Source organism: Penaeus monodon, chromosome 1, assembly GCF_015228065.2.
Source record: "Penaeus monodon isolate SGIC_2016 chromosome 1, NSTDA_Pmon_1, whole genome shotgun sequence".
NCBI classification, from domain to species: domain Eukaryota; kingdom Metazoa; phylum Arthropoda; class Malacostraca; order Decapoda; family Penaeidae; genus Penaeus; species Penaeus monodon.
The window spans coordinates 7,098,853-7,112,821 of NC_051386.1; the positions used below are offsets into that span (position 1 = coordinate 7,098,853).

The window sequence follows — 13,969 nt, forward strand, 5'->3', positions numbered from 1 at the left end:
TAATGATGATCTTTTGACAGCTATAGCACAACCTATTTTTCATTATGGAAGGCAATACTTTTGTTATTTTGCCAATGTACTTTTAGAGGCAATATTTTTGTTGGGATTTGTAAAATTCCATCATTTTCTTAAACTTAAGAAACTACCTGCTAAGTCTACAAAATACTGTTCATCCTGTATATAAATGCACAGATCACCATATTTTTAAAGACACATGCATATATTTATCTGAGTGAGTGAGTGAGTGAGAGAGAGAGAGAGAGAGAGAGAGAGAGAGAGAGAGAGAGAGAGAGAGAGTGAGTGAGTGAGTGAGTGAGTGAGTGAGTGAGTGAGTGAGTGAGTGAGTGAGTGAGTGGAGTGAGAGTGAGTGAGTGAGTGAGTGAGTATGTGAGCAAGAAAAATATATAAAGAAGAAAAAGGAGGAGGGTGGAGAGGAATGGGAGAAGTAGGAAAAGTAAGAGAAAATACAGTTTGAGGGGTCCATCCCAGGCGATGTATTGTAACATGTTGGTTACATATGGTTGTTATTCTCCATCTCAGCCTATTTCATGGTATAGCAGGGGCGGAAGCAACATGGATGATTTATGATTTTCAGTCTCGATAGCCTGTCTTGTACTTTGGTTTGTTAGGTACACATGAAACAATTACATTACCTATAAATATCAGTTCATAAATGCCCAAAGAATGTTTTTTATAAATTATATCAGTGATAAATGGCAATTCATAGATATATATATTTTTTTATATGTATATGTAAGCCTGTTTGAGTATATGCACAAGAAATTCCCCTTATATTGAGACCTGTAACTGATATGTGATAGTTTTGACATGAATTAGCAAGTGTACTAGATGTCAGGTCTGTACATAAAAAAAAAAAAAAAAAAAATTAGCATGTACTTTCTCTAAACAGGAATGTGGTGACTGGCTCTTTCCACGCAAAAGTCCTATTCCTGCAGCTCTACATTTCATATTTACAACCTCTCAGAGCTGATAATTTTTGTTATATCTTAAAAAAAAGAAAAATCCACCATAAAAAAACAGAGTACTACATATCAGATTTTTAAGTTATCATAATTAGATTTTTAAGTTATTATAATTATTATTTTAGAAATTATTAAAGCTCCCCCCCTCCCTTCACTTTTTTTTCCTCCCTCTCTCCCATGCAAAATTCTAAAACTAAATTAATATTTAAATATGCAGTTCCCTTTATATGACATCAAGGTGTCCTCAACAAAATTACAATAAAAAAAAAATCATTTGGAGAATGTTAGAATTAACTCATAAAAAAAAAAACATATGGCAACAGCTCTCTTTATTCAAATTAAGACTAAAAAAGGCCGGATGAAGTGCTCCTCTACCCATGTCCATCTTTATAGTTTGGGATGGTCCCCTTAAATCAGATGTTTACATGTACATCACCTAATGTTCTTTTAAATCCAGACAAAGCTGATGATTTTTAGCTAAATGGGAAATAATATAACATTTAACTGCTTGATACAAAATAATTTATCATGAAAATGAAGAAAATTTGGTAATATTAAAAAATCCAGCAATACATTAAAATTCTCTATATTGTGGTTATAGTTGGTATCAGTAAAATAGAGGATATTTCCTTAATGCATATGTAAAATAAAATAAGTTGAAATTAGATTTATTTGTAATAAAGGTTTACTATATAAACCAATGTATTATATTATTTATACAAGTACATCTCTAGTTTGATTTTGATTATAATATCAAAATAAGAAATATAATTTAAATAGTGCATTAGCAAGCATAACACCCCAGACAAGAGGGAGATTGATAAAGGAGACTGCCCAGTTCAAACTATTAACCATCTCCTTGTAATCTGTTTATTCAGTCCAGTCAATAGTACAATTAAGCATCTTCTCCAATCATTTCGCATTCTCTATTGCATTATTGAATCCTACATGTTTCTTTTTTTCTATTATATGTATAATATAAATGTATTTTTCAATTGAACTTGAATTCGATCTGCTAAGATAAGGAAAATATATACTTTCATTTGAATTATTTTTCGTAACTGATAATTTCAAATATATAATGCGAACCCTGGGTCTGTGACATCCATGTGTGTGTACTATATATATTTATCTTTACTGGATACATGTTATCTACAGGATCCATGGGTATGTGTGTGATGCAAGTAAATTATCCTATTCTTTCCTAATACAAGTATTAATATTCACCAGCCCTATTAGTTATATCAGCAGGTGTGATAGGTAATGTACGTCATGTCACCTGGATATTAAAAGAATTTCTGAAATGTTCAGAAATATATTGCCTATTTTCATTATTTCTTCAAATCCTTGTTCACTTTTTTCTTCTTTACAGGAATATGCATTTGAAATGCAATCCTTGTATGGTTAACTTCTGTTTCATGTAATATTTAAACTATGTAATCCCTTACTGTACCTATAGTGCTACATGACCTTAGATGTCTAGCACACTTATTTTGCTTTTAACCATTAAACTATGTAAAAGGGATGGAGTATCAAAGTACATTAGTGAGTGTGTACTAGTGTGCATGTAAAATTGGAATGTACAATATTAAAATAAATATGTATGTAATCATGGAAAATAAAAAAAAACTATCACATTATTCATCTTTCCATTTTCCATGACACACATAACTTAAAAGAATCTGTTTATATAATGATATGTTTAATGATTTCAAAAGGCATTATTTATGTTATTAAAGATATTTTGAATACAATCAATATGAATGAGGAAAAAAACAAAACAAAACAAAAAAAATTCAAGAATGTATTTGCCTTTGTTGATCTGAATCTCTTCCCACATTACAATTTATCTAAAGTCACAAAGACAAAAAAACAAAATAGCCTCACAAAGGAAATATCCATGTATGGGGTGGGTAGGGGTGTGGGGGGGTGGAACGATGATGACGACACTTTATTCTATGTGGAGAGAAATGGAGAAAGACAGGAAGACAAAACAACTAAATCTCAGAATGATTTAGTAAAGTTATGACATCGAAAGGCACACAGAAAAGTTATAGCAGGAATATCTTTAATCATCATTCTATCCAATCTTTACGAAGTACATTTTACTTACATATATATATATATATATATATATATCATATACACACTTTATTTACAAATATCAAGAGGTTATAGCTAATAAATTATGTTCCTTTGATTTTTGTTTACACAGTTCAAAAATAAACTTCTGTGCTACTGTTAACATACAAGTAAGTTTCTTTATCTTCGTTGGACAGCTTGGAAATTCTGCAGTTTAAACTTTGTTATTGTCCATTCTGGAAGCTTGCCTTCTGTGTATTCACGATGGAATCTGCAATCAGAATTTTCTTTAAAAATAGGTATCAATACTGATGTTTATTTGAATAATTTAAATAATGTAATTTCTTCTGCTCTTGTTAGCTGTACTTTCTGTACATATTCTCTTAAGTGCATCTAAAATTGCAATCAATGATTGGTAGAGCTAACATCAAAACTTTTTTTTCTCCTTTCATGAGCTTTCATGGGTCAGAATACATATATATTAAGTACAGGCATGTAGAGGAAGGTTAAAAATAATACTATATAAATGTCATGCAAATATATAAAGTAAAAATATGTAAATATAAATATATAAATTATATGAAGTATAAATAAATACACACAGACACACACACACACACACACACACACACACACACACACACACACACACACACACACACACACACACACACACACACACACACACACACACACACACACACACACACACACATATATATATATAAAACAGAAATATAAAAAAGTTAAAAGATGTCAATCAAAACTCACCTTGCAAAATACTCTAACAATATAACTGAATGTTTTTCCAGGTTATAGGGAATGCGTGTCCCTATAACTACCACATCGATATCACAGTACTTTTGATCTGTCGGGAAAAAGATATCTTCATCTTACCTATTGTCATATATTATAGTCCATACTTATATATATGTATTTATCCATATAAAAAACATGAATCTCTTGAACTATTCATATGGACAATTTCTTACAGCCCACTCAGAATACAGTACACTCAACCCTCTGGTATCACATGCTCTTCAATCACATTATACCAATTTTGATTGGTTACATTATAGGTTGAAATTAATCAGTAATTGGTTCATCTTCTTGCCCTCAACTCTGCATGAGCATAACAGATTCTTGACAGGATGAATGCACATAAGCGAGTGTTACTGCTAACAGATGAATTATTGTGGGTTTGAACAATGACTATGAGCTTCTTGGATGATCTTGACTAGTAAATGATGGAAGTTGTATTAAGTGAGGTGGAAGCCAGCTTTGTTTAACCCAATGGCCATGAGTTTATTTACTGTTCATTGTAATTTTTTCCTGAATTTCTTTACACACAGATAGCTTCAAAATGTTCAGTCACCAAGGAGTAAAGAAATGGGCTGATTTCCCCATTAATTAAATTTGCAGGAATGTTTTCTTTAATGGTTTTAGTATAGTTATTATTAGTGATATTACGCTTTGTATAATGTTAATAGAATACCACCAATTATAAAATAGTAAAATAATTCTTAAATTCTTTTTTCTCCAAAAGACAATGAAAAGGGAAACCAGTTGATATATGTAGGACTAATAATTTTCTCCTTGTTAATTATGCACTTTTGAAGCCATCTCTGTGTAAACATAATTAATAAACTAATTACAGTGGACACAGCATATATTTTTGCCATCCGTGGCCAATGGGTTAATATAAAGGTAACAGTCATCTGTCTTCTCAATAAATTCAACATTTGTTTCCTGCTTTATGTTCATAATAAATTCTGATCCTATTTTGATGTTTTATCTTCTCATTAATTTCTGGACCTAATTTGCTGTTTTGCAATCTTCATTTGCTACTTATAATATTGTCAAGATACTTCTTGTTTAGAAGAAAACATTAAAAAAATATACAGGTAGATCATCCACCTGAGAACCAATTAGAATTAATTCTCAAGTTCCACCATTGAAAATTTGCTACACTGCGCAGCTGCGGAACCAATTAGGCACAATAGCAGAGGGCTAGGCATCTAATATTTCTACGTCTTCATTACTTACGGCATGGCCTTTCCGAGGTGCCATGTTTGGAGTCAGCTACAAAAGAAAATTACATCATTCAGTCGGCTTAGTTTCCAAACATTACGAAAAAAACACCTTGCAGATCCTGATCTAAACGAAATTTATGATAATAAACACGGATCACAGGTGTAAATCTGTTTGAAAATAAAAATGTAGTTTCTCACTGACTGCCAACTGTACTTATTTTTATTAACATGATCTAATAACAATAATGCACAATAGTTTTGTGATACATCTCTCATTTTTTCCCCTTTCATTGCTGTCTTGTGTGTGTGTATTACCAGGATTTCTTCTTTATCCAATAATAAAATATTTCCTATTTACCATTGCTTATACATACATACAAAAGAAAAGCACCCACTAATAAAAACACACATACACACACAAAATTGCCCAGTCTTTTATTATGCCATGATATTACTATTACTAGTTATCATTCTTCATTGAACAAGTTATAGTATCTGCTCTACAAATCCAGCAGGAGTGGGTTATACTTACAGGCAACTTATTGTCAGCTATCATAAACCACATAGAAATTTCTCTGAATGAATGTAACAATATACAGAAGAAAGAAAGAAAGAAAAAACAAAGAAAAAGAAAAAAGAAAAAGAAAGAAAGAAAGAAAAAAACCTCTAGAATTTTCCAACACGTAAAATTTTCAAAGATTTTCATGTTTCTCCAAAATCTACTTTTACAGTCATCCCCTTTACTGTCCACAGAAAATAAAGCACCGACAATTCTCATCCTACCACTGTTAACAGATATTGATTAAACATGGTATCTAAAGTGTAAATGAGTGAATGATACGCCTATAATGATTGAGTGAAAAGTCTAGGTTGAGCATGCTGGGTGAATGGGAGGTAGTGCAAAAATACCTGCTGCCCAAGTACAAGGTATACAGTGCATGAAAACCGGAACTGTATCTTTTGTACTCTATTTAATAAACATTTTTCTGGCTATTTAACATAGATGTGTGTGTATGTGTGTTGAGGACTGAGCACATTCTGTGTGTGAGCTTATCTAAAGCACCTGAGAGTAGCTAGCTAAGTCCTGCAACTAGCATAAGCTGCTCTGTGGTCCAAATCTTAAAATCAAGCCTGTGCTACAAACTTGAAAATTACTGTGATGTTGCAAAATATCTCACAGTCTATACCTATTCAGTGCTCCATGAACTGCGGAAAATAGTATAATACTTTCTTATGAGAAGCCTTTCACAGTATATGTTCTCTTCAAGCATTAACCCCTATGATCCTGATGACATGACCATCACACCATGAAAAAAACTGGCTTAAAGGGTGAGTGAAGTGAACATGCCATCATGGGAAAATTAGGCAGTGGGCTGGGGTGATCATTTTGGCTGAAGGCTGGCGTTACAAGAATGACTCGCCACGAGTGCTCAAACTTCTTGGAGGGTGATTAGTCTCATTTGGGGTACAGGAATGGGCTTTTGCATTATTTCCATTGCTAAATGAGTATGGCATATACTGTCCATTGAGACATGACTGGAAGAGTGCTGGTGCCAGGGAGGACATTGTTTCTATGCTTAGAATCCTATTCCTGGCCAATGTGACCAGCGGCACAGGTTGTATTATAGAAAATTGAACATTACGAAAAAAAGAAAAGAAAAAAGACAACTAACAAATTGTTACTTATTGTAATTTTTATTGCACTGAGTTAGGGCCTACCTAGAGTGATGATATGGAGTCTGTGCAAGGAAAGAGCAAATCAAATGATAAATATAGACACAGGAAAATGGCAAAAAAAATTTATGTAGAAAAAGAGAAAATAACATTGCAATGGGGAGAGATGGAGCCTTGTCCCCCAGCATATAATCCACACTTCTGTCAGAGTGGCCGCCCATATTTTGGGCTAAATAATGGTAGTGAAGCATCTGGATCAAATGGTTTAAAGTAATAAAAGAAAAAGAAGAAGAAGAAAAAAACAAAACAAAAAACACACACACACACACACACACACACACATCTTCCAGGAGTGGGGAGAAGAGAAGTTTTAGATATTGAGTTAAGGTAATTCAGAATGTCTCTGCATTTACGAAATTACCAACCATAATATTAGGTACCACAAAGTAGAATCAAGTACATTAAAAATTTCAAAATAGCATAAACCACCAAATGCTAGCAATCTAATAGTTCACAGGAAGTAAAATATGAAAAATTGCCAGAGACAAGACTTCATTTCACAGATTTTCTTCATTTTTCTGATCTTGTGTATATCAATACTGTATGTTTTTGAGACAATTTCTTTTTTTCAGTGTAAACAATTTTCACGCCAATTCAATACTTGGGAATATCACTTAATGGAAATAAAATTGGGCACATCATAACAGTTTTAATTTTTCTTCAAATATGACTCACATTTCATTTTGGTAAATATTCATATGTAATATCTTTTCTGAGGAAACTAAAGTACTGATAAAATCTTCTTATCCTTTTGTTAGTATTTTATTGAAGAGCAAAAAATCAATGTTACTTCCCCCTCTAACCTTGGACAGTCTCTGTAAGCAAAATAAATCTAGAAATACTTTAGTCTTTGCAGTACTTTAATTGTGCAATTTTTCTAATTAAAGAATACTGTTATAGAAATTCAAATTCAAACATAATGATAAAAAATATATATATTTTTTACTGGTTAACAATAAAAAAGAGAAAAAGAAAGAAAGAAAGAAAGAAAAAACACAACTATAACCCTGACTCCTCTTCAGTGTACTTAATAAAAACCAACAACTTAAAACATTCATATACAGTAAATATATACAGTAACTAAAGTATTTTGAAAGCAAAACAATGTCAAAGTGAATAATACATGTATTATCACAATGGAATCTGCTTTGAAATCAATCTGAACAACAGCATTGGCACGGAAAAGCCGACACAATCAGAAAGTGTTCAGATGCCTCTCTTTCTGTGTGCACTGCAGTGTTTAATGGTATCTATTAAATCATAAATGAAAATACTTATTTATGCTTTTCACAATGTCACTAAAAAATATCATCTTCTACTTACCAACAATAGTTTGCAAATTGATGTTATTTAACTGCACAACTTGCACATGGTCAGGCGAGAGAACTAGATTATGGATCTGTAGAAAGAAATTAAATTGTTAAATCATTGACAGCTTGTATCTAGTTAACAAGATGTTAATTACTTGGTTTGCTTATCCTATTCCCTGATTTTTTATTTTCTTTATTATTTTTTTTTCTTTCTTTTTTGGGGGGGGGATCTATGAGCAGTATCTTGTATTAAATTAATATAACTACTATACAAACTTATATTACTACATGACTACCACTACAAGACATTACTAAGAAAAATGGATATGAGATCATTATAAAATCAATAGAAACAGAATAATAATAAAATATTTTATCTAGGAATGGGATAATCAGGCAGGCTAGTAGCTGACTACTTGCAAATTTGTTGCATGTGGGGTCATGTACTTATAAGATTTTTTTTTACACAAAACCATTTATTCCATAATATTCATGTTATTTCTGTATTTTTTCACATTTTTTAGACCTGGTGCTGATAGAGGATAGATAAAGAGAGACAGGAGAAAGAGAGAGAGAATGGAGAAAGAGAGAGAGACAGGAGAAAGAGAGAGAGAGAGAGAGAAAGAGAGAGAGAGAGAGAGAGAGAGAGAGAGAGAGAGAGAGAGAGAGAGAGAGAGAGAGAGAGAGAGAGAGGAGAGAGAGAGAGGAAGAGAAAGAGAGAGAAGAGGAGAAGAGAGAGAGAAGAGAAAGGAGGAGAGGAGAGAGGAAAAGAGAGAGGAGAGAGAGAAGAGAGGAGAGAGAGAGAGAGAGGAGGAAAAGAGAGAGAAGAGGAGAAGAGAGAGAGAGAGGAGAAGAGAGAGAGAGAGAGAGAGAGAGAGGAGAGAGAGAGAGGAGAGAAGGAGAAGAGGAAAGAAGAAGAGAGAAGGAGAGAGAGAGAGAGAGAGAGAAGAAGAGAGGAGAGAGAGAGAGAGGAGAGAAGAGAGAGAGGAGAGAGGAAGAGAGAGAGAGAGAAGAGAAGAGGAGAGAGAAAAGGAGAAGAGAGAGGAGAGAGAGGAAAGAGGAAGAGAGAGAGAGAGAGAGAGAGAAGATAGAGAGAGAGAGAGAGAACGAGGGGGAGAGAGAGAGAGAGAGAGAGGAGAAGAGAGAGAGAGGAGAGAGAGAGAGAGAGAGAGAAGAGAGAGAGAGAGGAGAGAGAGAGAGATGAGAAGGAAGAGAGAGAGAGAAGAAGATGAGAAGGAAGAGAGAGAAAGAAAGATGAGAAGGAAGAGAGAGAGGGAAGACTGAGGGAAGAGAGAAGAGAGAAGAAAGAAGGGAGAAGAGAGAGAGAGAAAGGGAGAAGAGAAGAAAGACCAGTGACTATCAGCTATAAGTAATAAACATCATATTTACAATGGGCTTTCCTAGGGGAGTGGATATAGAACACTTTTCTATTTTTATAAATAAGACTCACAAAACAAGTGAAAGACTAACAAAGTTGTTGGGTTAAATGCCACTAGTTGAAGATCAGTATCGGTAAGATAAAGTCTTGATTTATCAACATGAAAATAAATTTGGAATTAGTGTAGGGAAAAAAGGAAAAACATAGGAAGAAGAAGCAAGTATCATCACATCCTCCACCTCCTCAAGTCCAAAAAACTTTTCCTGTAATACTAGTTCTCACCTGGTCAGTTGTCCATTTTGTTTTGAGCGAAAACGTCTGGTCAAGCCTTCAGGTTTCCCGTGGGATAAGGAGCCACTGTGCACACCCCTAGATTAGTGGATATTCTGGACTGTTTGCATTACATACCCTACATACAACACACATACTTGGCAGTCCTTCACATATACATACATACATACATACATACACACACACACACACACACACACACACACACACACACACACACACATAAATGTCACATACATATAACATATTCCTATTATGTCTCTACATCCCTGTAGAAGCAATCTGCTACTCCTTTAACACCTAGTTATCAGCAGATTACTCCTATCCTTCTCGACCCCCCAAAAGTAGTCAGCCAGAAAGAACCTAAGGATTCTACCAAGTCTCTCAATCAGTTGATTACATTCCAATGCCAAATTTAATCATGCCTCCATACATGATACTATGCATTACAGAATCTTCTTCATACCTGCTTTGCACCAACTTTGAAATCTTCTTCACTGAAGTTTGGGTCAAAATCTCTTTTAAGGTTGGCGATCTCTATGCGATTGTTAAACCACTTCAGAGGATTTGGGATGTACATAACTCTCATTTTCGAAGGGGGAGGATCTCCACCTGAATTCCGCCATGGAGTGGAGTGGATGCAGTGGCTGGTGGTTTTCAAAGGCCTGGGAAAAATTTTTGTATGAGCTCCTTAATTATAAAAAGCCTTCAAATTGTCAAAAAATTAAATATGGAAAAAAAAAAAAAAAAAAAAAAAAAAAAAAAAATTAAAAAAAATTTCTTGATCAAATACTACTAGTACCTTCATCAATTATTTACAAAAAATTCCTGTTATTTAACACTAAATGGTTTTAGTATAAAAATTGTGTTATTTCTTATTGTATCATAACAAAAGTTTATGATTTGGTACTCTCTTTGTGTAATTAATTAATGTTCAACCAACTACATATCAGTCTTTATACTAGTGTTTCTAAAATAATGTTTAATTTGTTCCATGAAGAATACTAAAATAGTATATTAAAATAATGTATGAAGTTCTTCCTCTTCTCTCTCATTCTCTCCTTCTCAACCCTTTCTCCCCCCCCCCCCCCATCCCTCTCTCTTTCTCTCTCTCTCCATCTTTCTCTTTTTCCCTCCCTCTTTCACCCTTTCCCTACCTCTTTCTCCCTTTCTTTCTCTTTCTCCCTTTCCCTCCCTCTTTCTCTCTCTCTCTCTCTCTCTCTCTCTTTCTCTCTCTCTCTCTCTCTATTTCCCCTCTTCCTTTCTCTCACTCTCTCTCTCTGTCTCTCTCCTCTCCCCTCGTCAATCCCTCTTATCTCTCTCTCTCTCTCCTCTCTCTCCTCTCTCCTCTGCCTCTTCTTCTGACTGAGAAGTACAGAAGTTAAACGAAGACCTACAGAGAAGACAAGACTGCTAAATGATGTTTATAATGCCGGCTGGAGATGCAAACTCGTCTTATCACAGCTGACATAATTTTGGCCTCCTTTTATCTTGATCCTGAAAATATGATTAGATAAATAATGATGTTAAACATAGTACTACTAACCAAAACATTATTTTAGTAGGATTTATCCAACTCACACTTTGGCCTCCCATCACAGATCACAGCAAGTTCTAGACGTTGATAAAAACTGAACATTGACAATATAATTACAATAAAAAAGTCTTTTTGAAAGATCATGCGTATTTATCCTTTACCACATCCTCTTTGACACATTCCACAATCTCCTCTTGTGTAGTTATATAAATGTTCTAAAGGCAACTAAATTTTATTTTACAAACACCATTGATTTCACCAGTATTGCGACATGCATCCATATATAATGGTAAGAAAGCTGGTTGACACTTCTGCTAAGCAAATGATACCAGGATAGCATATAATTATGTGCACATGTGCACAGCCTATCCAAGAAAATTAGAATGGTTGATTCTCTTACATGAAAATTGATGAGGTGAGGCTAGGAATGTCCCATGATGTGATTCGGGAATTTATATGCAGAGGGACTATACGCTTTAGAAGGAGAACAGAAATCAGGCCAAGAGAATCATGGGTGATGGGAATGTCTCTCTCAATGGAAAAAAAAAATTGGATGAGGTGAGGGTGATAGGAATGTCTCCCCATGAAAAACTGTTGTTGAGTATCAGGAGATGGGAATGTCTTATTATGAGTGAATAAGCATTCAGAGTGAGGACTACAAACGCCTTTAAGAAAAGGGGTCTTACAGGACTCTTGCCACAGTCACAAGGTGAAGTTTACCATCCGTAAATCATGCCTGAGTGAGGGACAGCTCCAAGGAGGACACTACATCCACAAGTAGGATCCTACCTGGTGGGATGATGTGGATTCCGGTTCAATGAAAATAGTTTATCATCATCTTTATACACACCAAACAAATGATAAATACAGACCTTTTAAAATGACAAAAAAAAGCATTGTACAAAAAAGGGGATACTACCTTTCAAGAGGAAGGTAAGTAGGTATTGATACAGTGTGTATTGGGCTGGAACGTATAGCCACAACCAAAATTCGCCATGTCTAGGAATCCTAATGCCATGGATTTAGTCCATGTACACCTGGATCCAACATCAAGTGAGCCTACTAATAATCCATTGTGTACTGCACTTGGTGGATCAACCTCAGCAAAGGTACATCAACTAACAAACGTCAGTAGATAGTCTAAACATATCCTGCAGCAATGGGTTACTGTTATAAACAGAAAGGTTACAATCTAACTTTTGTTAGTTAGGTGATTACATCTAACATAATATATATAAGAAAGAGTGATATGGTGAATTACCAACAGAAGGGAACTTTCCTTAGTTTTTCAAGTACTGTGAAATCTATAGAATGCACATTTCCGAATTTAGAAATTCGGCATTTCTAGTTTGATTTAGACTAGACACAAAACTGTCTCTTTCGAGCTTCCAAACATTGAACTCCATATATTTTCCTGTGACATCATTTGGGCACTATTACTTTTAGTAATATATCAAATCTTTTGAGACCATAAAAAATCACTGATTTTCTTATCAGTAGTTTTCTACCTTTATATAACTGGTCATTTAAAAGTGATCCCAGACTGTACCGGAGTAAAGCATTAACTGGTAATAAATATGTTTTTCTTCAATATCTACTATATATGCTGAAGCAAAAAGGTCACATACATCATCATATACAGAAGTTTGTAAAATAGAATAAGAGACAATCTCTATAACTGCCTGAAAACAGTGAAAAGACTTACAGGTTCAACTTTTACTGCTTGTTTAGCTGTTTTGTAAACATTGCGTTCGAAAGCGATGCCGAGAGGATAAATAAATATATATTCTTATTCTTTATTTCAACCCTTTTTTCATGGATGATTAGAAATTTAATATTTAATGAGAATATATGAAATCTGTTTCTATAAGCAAAAAATTTCCATAGTATTAAAATTCTTGACATTGTGATTCAAAGACGGCGTACATTTCGAACGCTTCTCGAGAGCTTTTATGTAATGTGCTGACTATACCTACTTCAATCTAATAGTATCAAAACAAATATTCTACCTACGCTGTACCAGTTCCCCAGTTTTATAACCTTCATAAACTAGTAGTACACATCCTTTTAACCAACATACGGCTTGGGGAGAAAATACATTTTGTTGTAAAGATATAACACCATCACGTAAAAGGCGGTTCTAATAGGAGAGAGAGAAAGAGATAGATAGATAGATAGATATATTAATAGATAGATAGAGAGAGTGAGAGAGAGAGAGAGGGAGGGTGGGAGAGAGAGAAAGAGAGAGAGAGAGAGAGAGAGAGAGAGAGAGAGAGAGAGAGAGAGAGAGAGAGAGAGAGAGAGAGAGAGACAGAGAGAGAGAGAGAGAGAGAGAGAGAGAGAGGAGAGAGGGGGGGGGGGGAGGATGTTTAGTTATACGGGTAATCGGGCCGCGCGGAGGTCACGGTCAGCCACCCGAGGGAGGCGAGGGCTGACTTAGCGCGGTGGTAGCTTAGCACGAAACTCTCCGAGGGCCTAGGTCATTCTCGGTATAAGTAGTGACCGTTCCAGCTGGAGGAGCGTAGAGATAAGCAGCAATTGCAGGAAGCATGGGGGGGGAGCGAGGTGAGGTCACTGGCTCCGTCTGCTACGTGATTGCTCCACGTGGAAAACAGCCACGT

The 13,969-nt window shown here is 34.7% G+C and overlaps 1 protein-coding gene across 1 annotated transcript; it reads right to left on the reverse strand.

Annotated features, from left to right (window-relative positions):
* Window positions 1-2,772: 2,772 nt before the first annotated feature.
* Window positions 2,773-10,246, reverse strand: LOC119575865. The gene is made up of 6 exons (XM_037923407.1): window positions 10,212-10,246; window positions 9,803-9,848; window positions 8,156-8,231; window positions 5,112-5,147; window positions 3,837-3,933; window positions 2,773-3,336 (listed from the first exon to the last, which is right to left on the reverse strand). The coding sequence occupies exons 1-6, from the start codon at window positions 10,244-10,246 to the stop codon at window positions 3,246-3,248; spliced, it is 381 nt and encodes a 126-aa protein (XP_037779335.1). The 3' UTR covers window positions 2,773-3,245.
* Between the last annotated feature and the right edge of the window lie 3,723 nt (window positions 10,247-13,969).

What these genes read in the sequence shown, in the direction of transcription:
- LOC119575865 (XM_037923407.1), bottom strand. Translation starts at nt 10,246, where the DNA reads ATGTATGGAGGCATGATTAAATTTGGCATTGGAAT. An exon ending in ATTAAATTTGGCATTGGAAT is followed by an intron (nt 9,849 to 10,211) that starts GTAATCAACTGA and finishes GGAAACCTGAAG; the next exon opens with GCTTGACCAGACGTTTTCGC. An exon ending in CAATTTGCAAACTATTGTTG is followed by an intron (nt 5,148 to 8,155) that starts GTAAGTAGAAGA and finishes TTTCTTTTGTAG; the next exon opens with CTGACTCCAAACATGGCACC.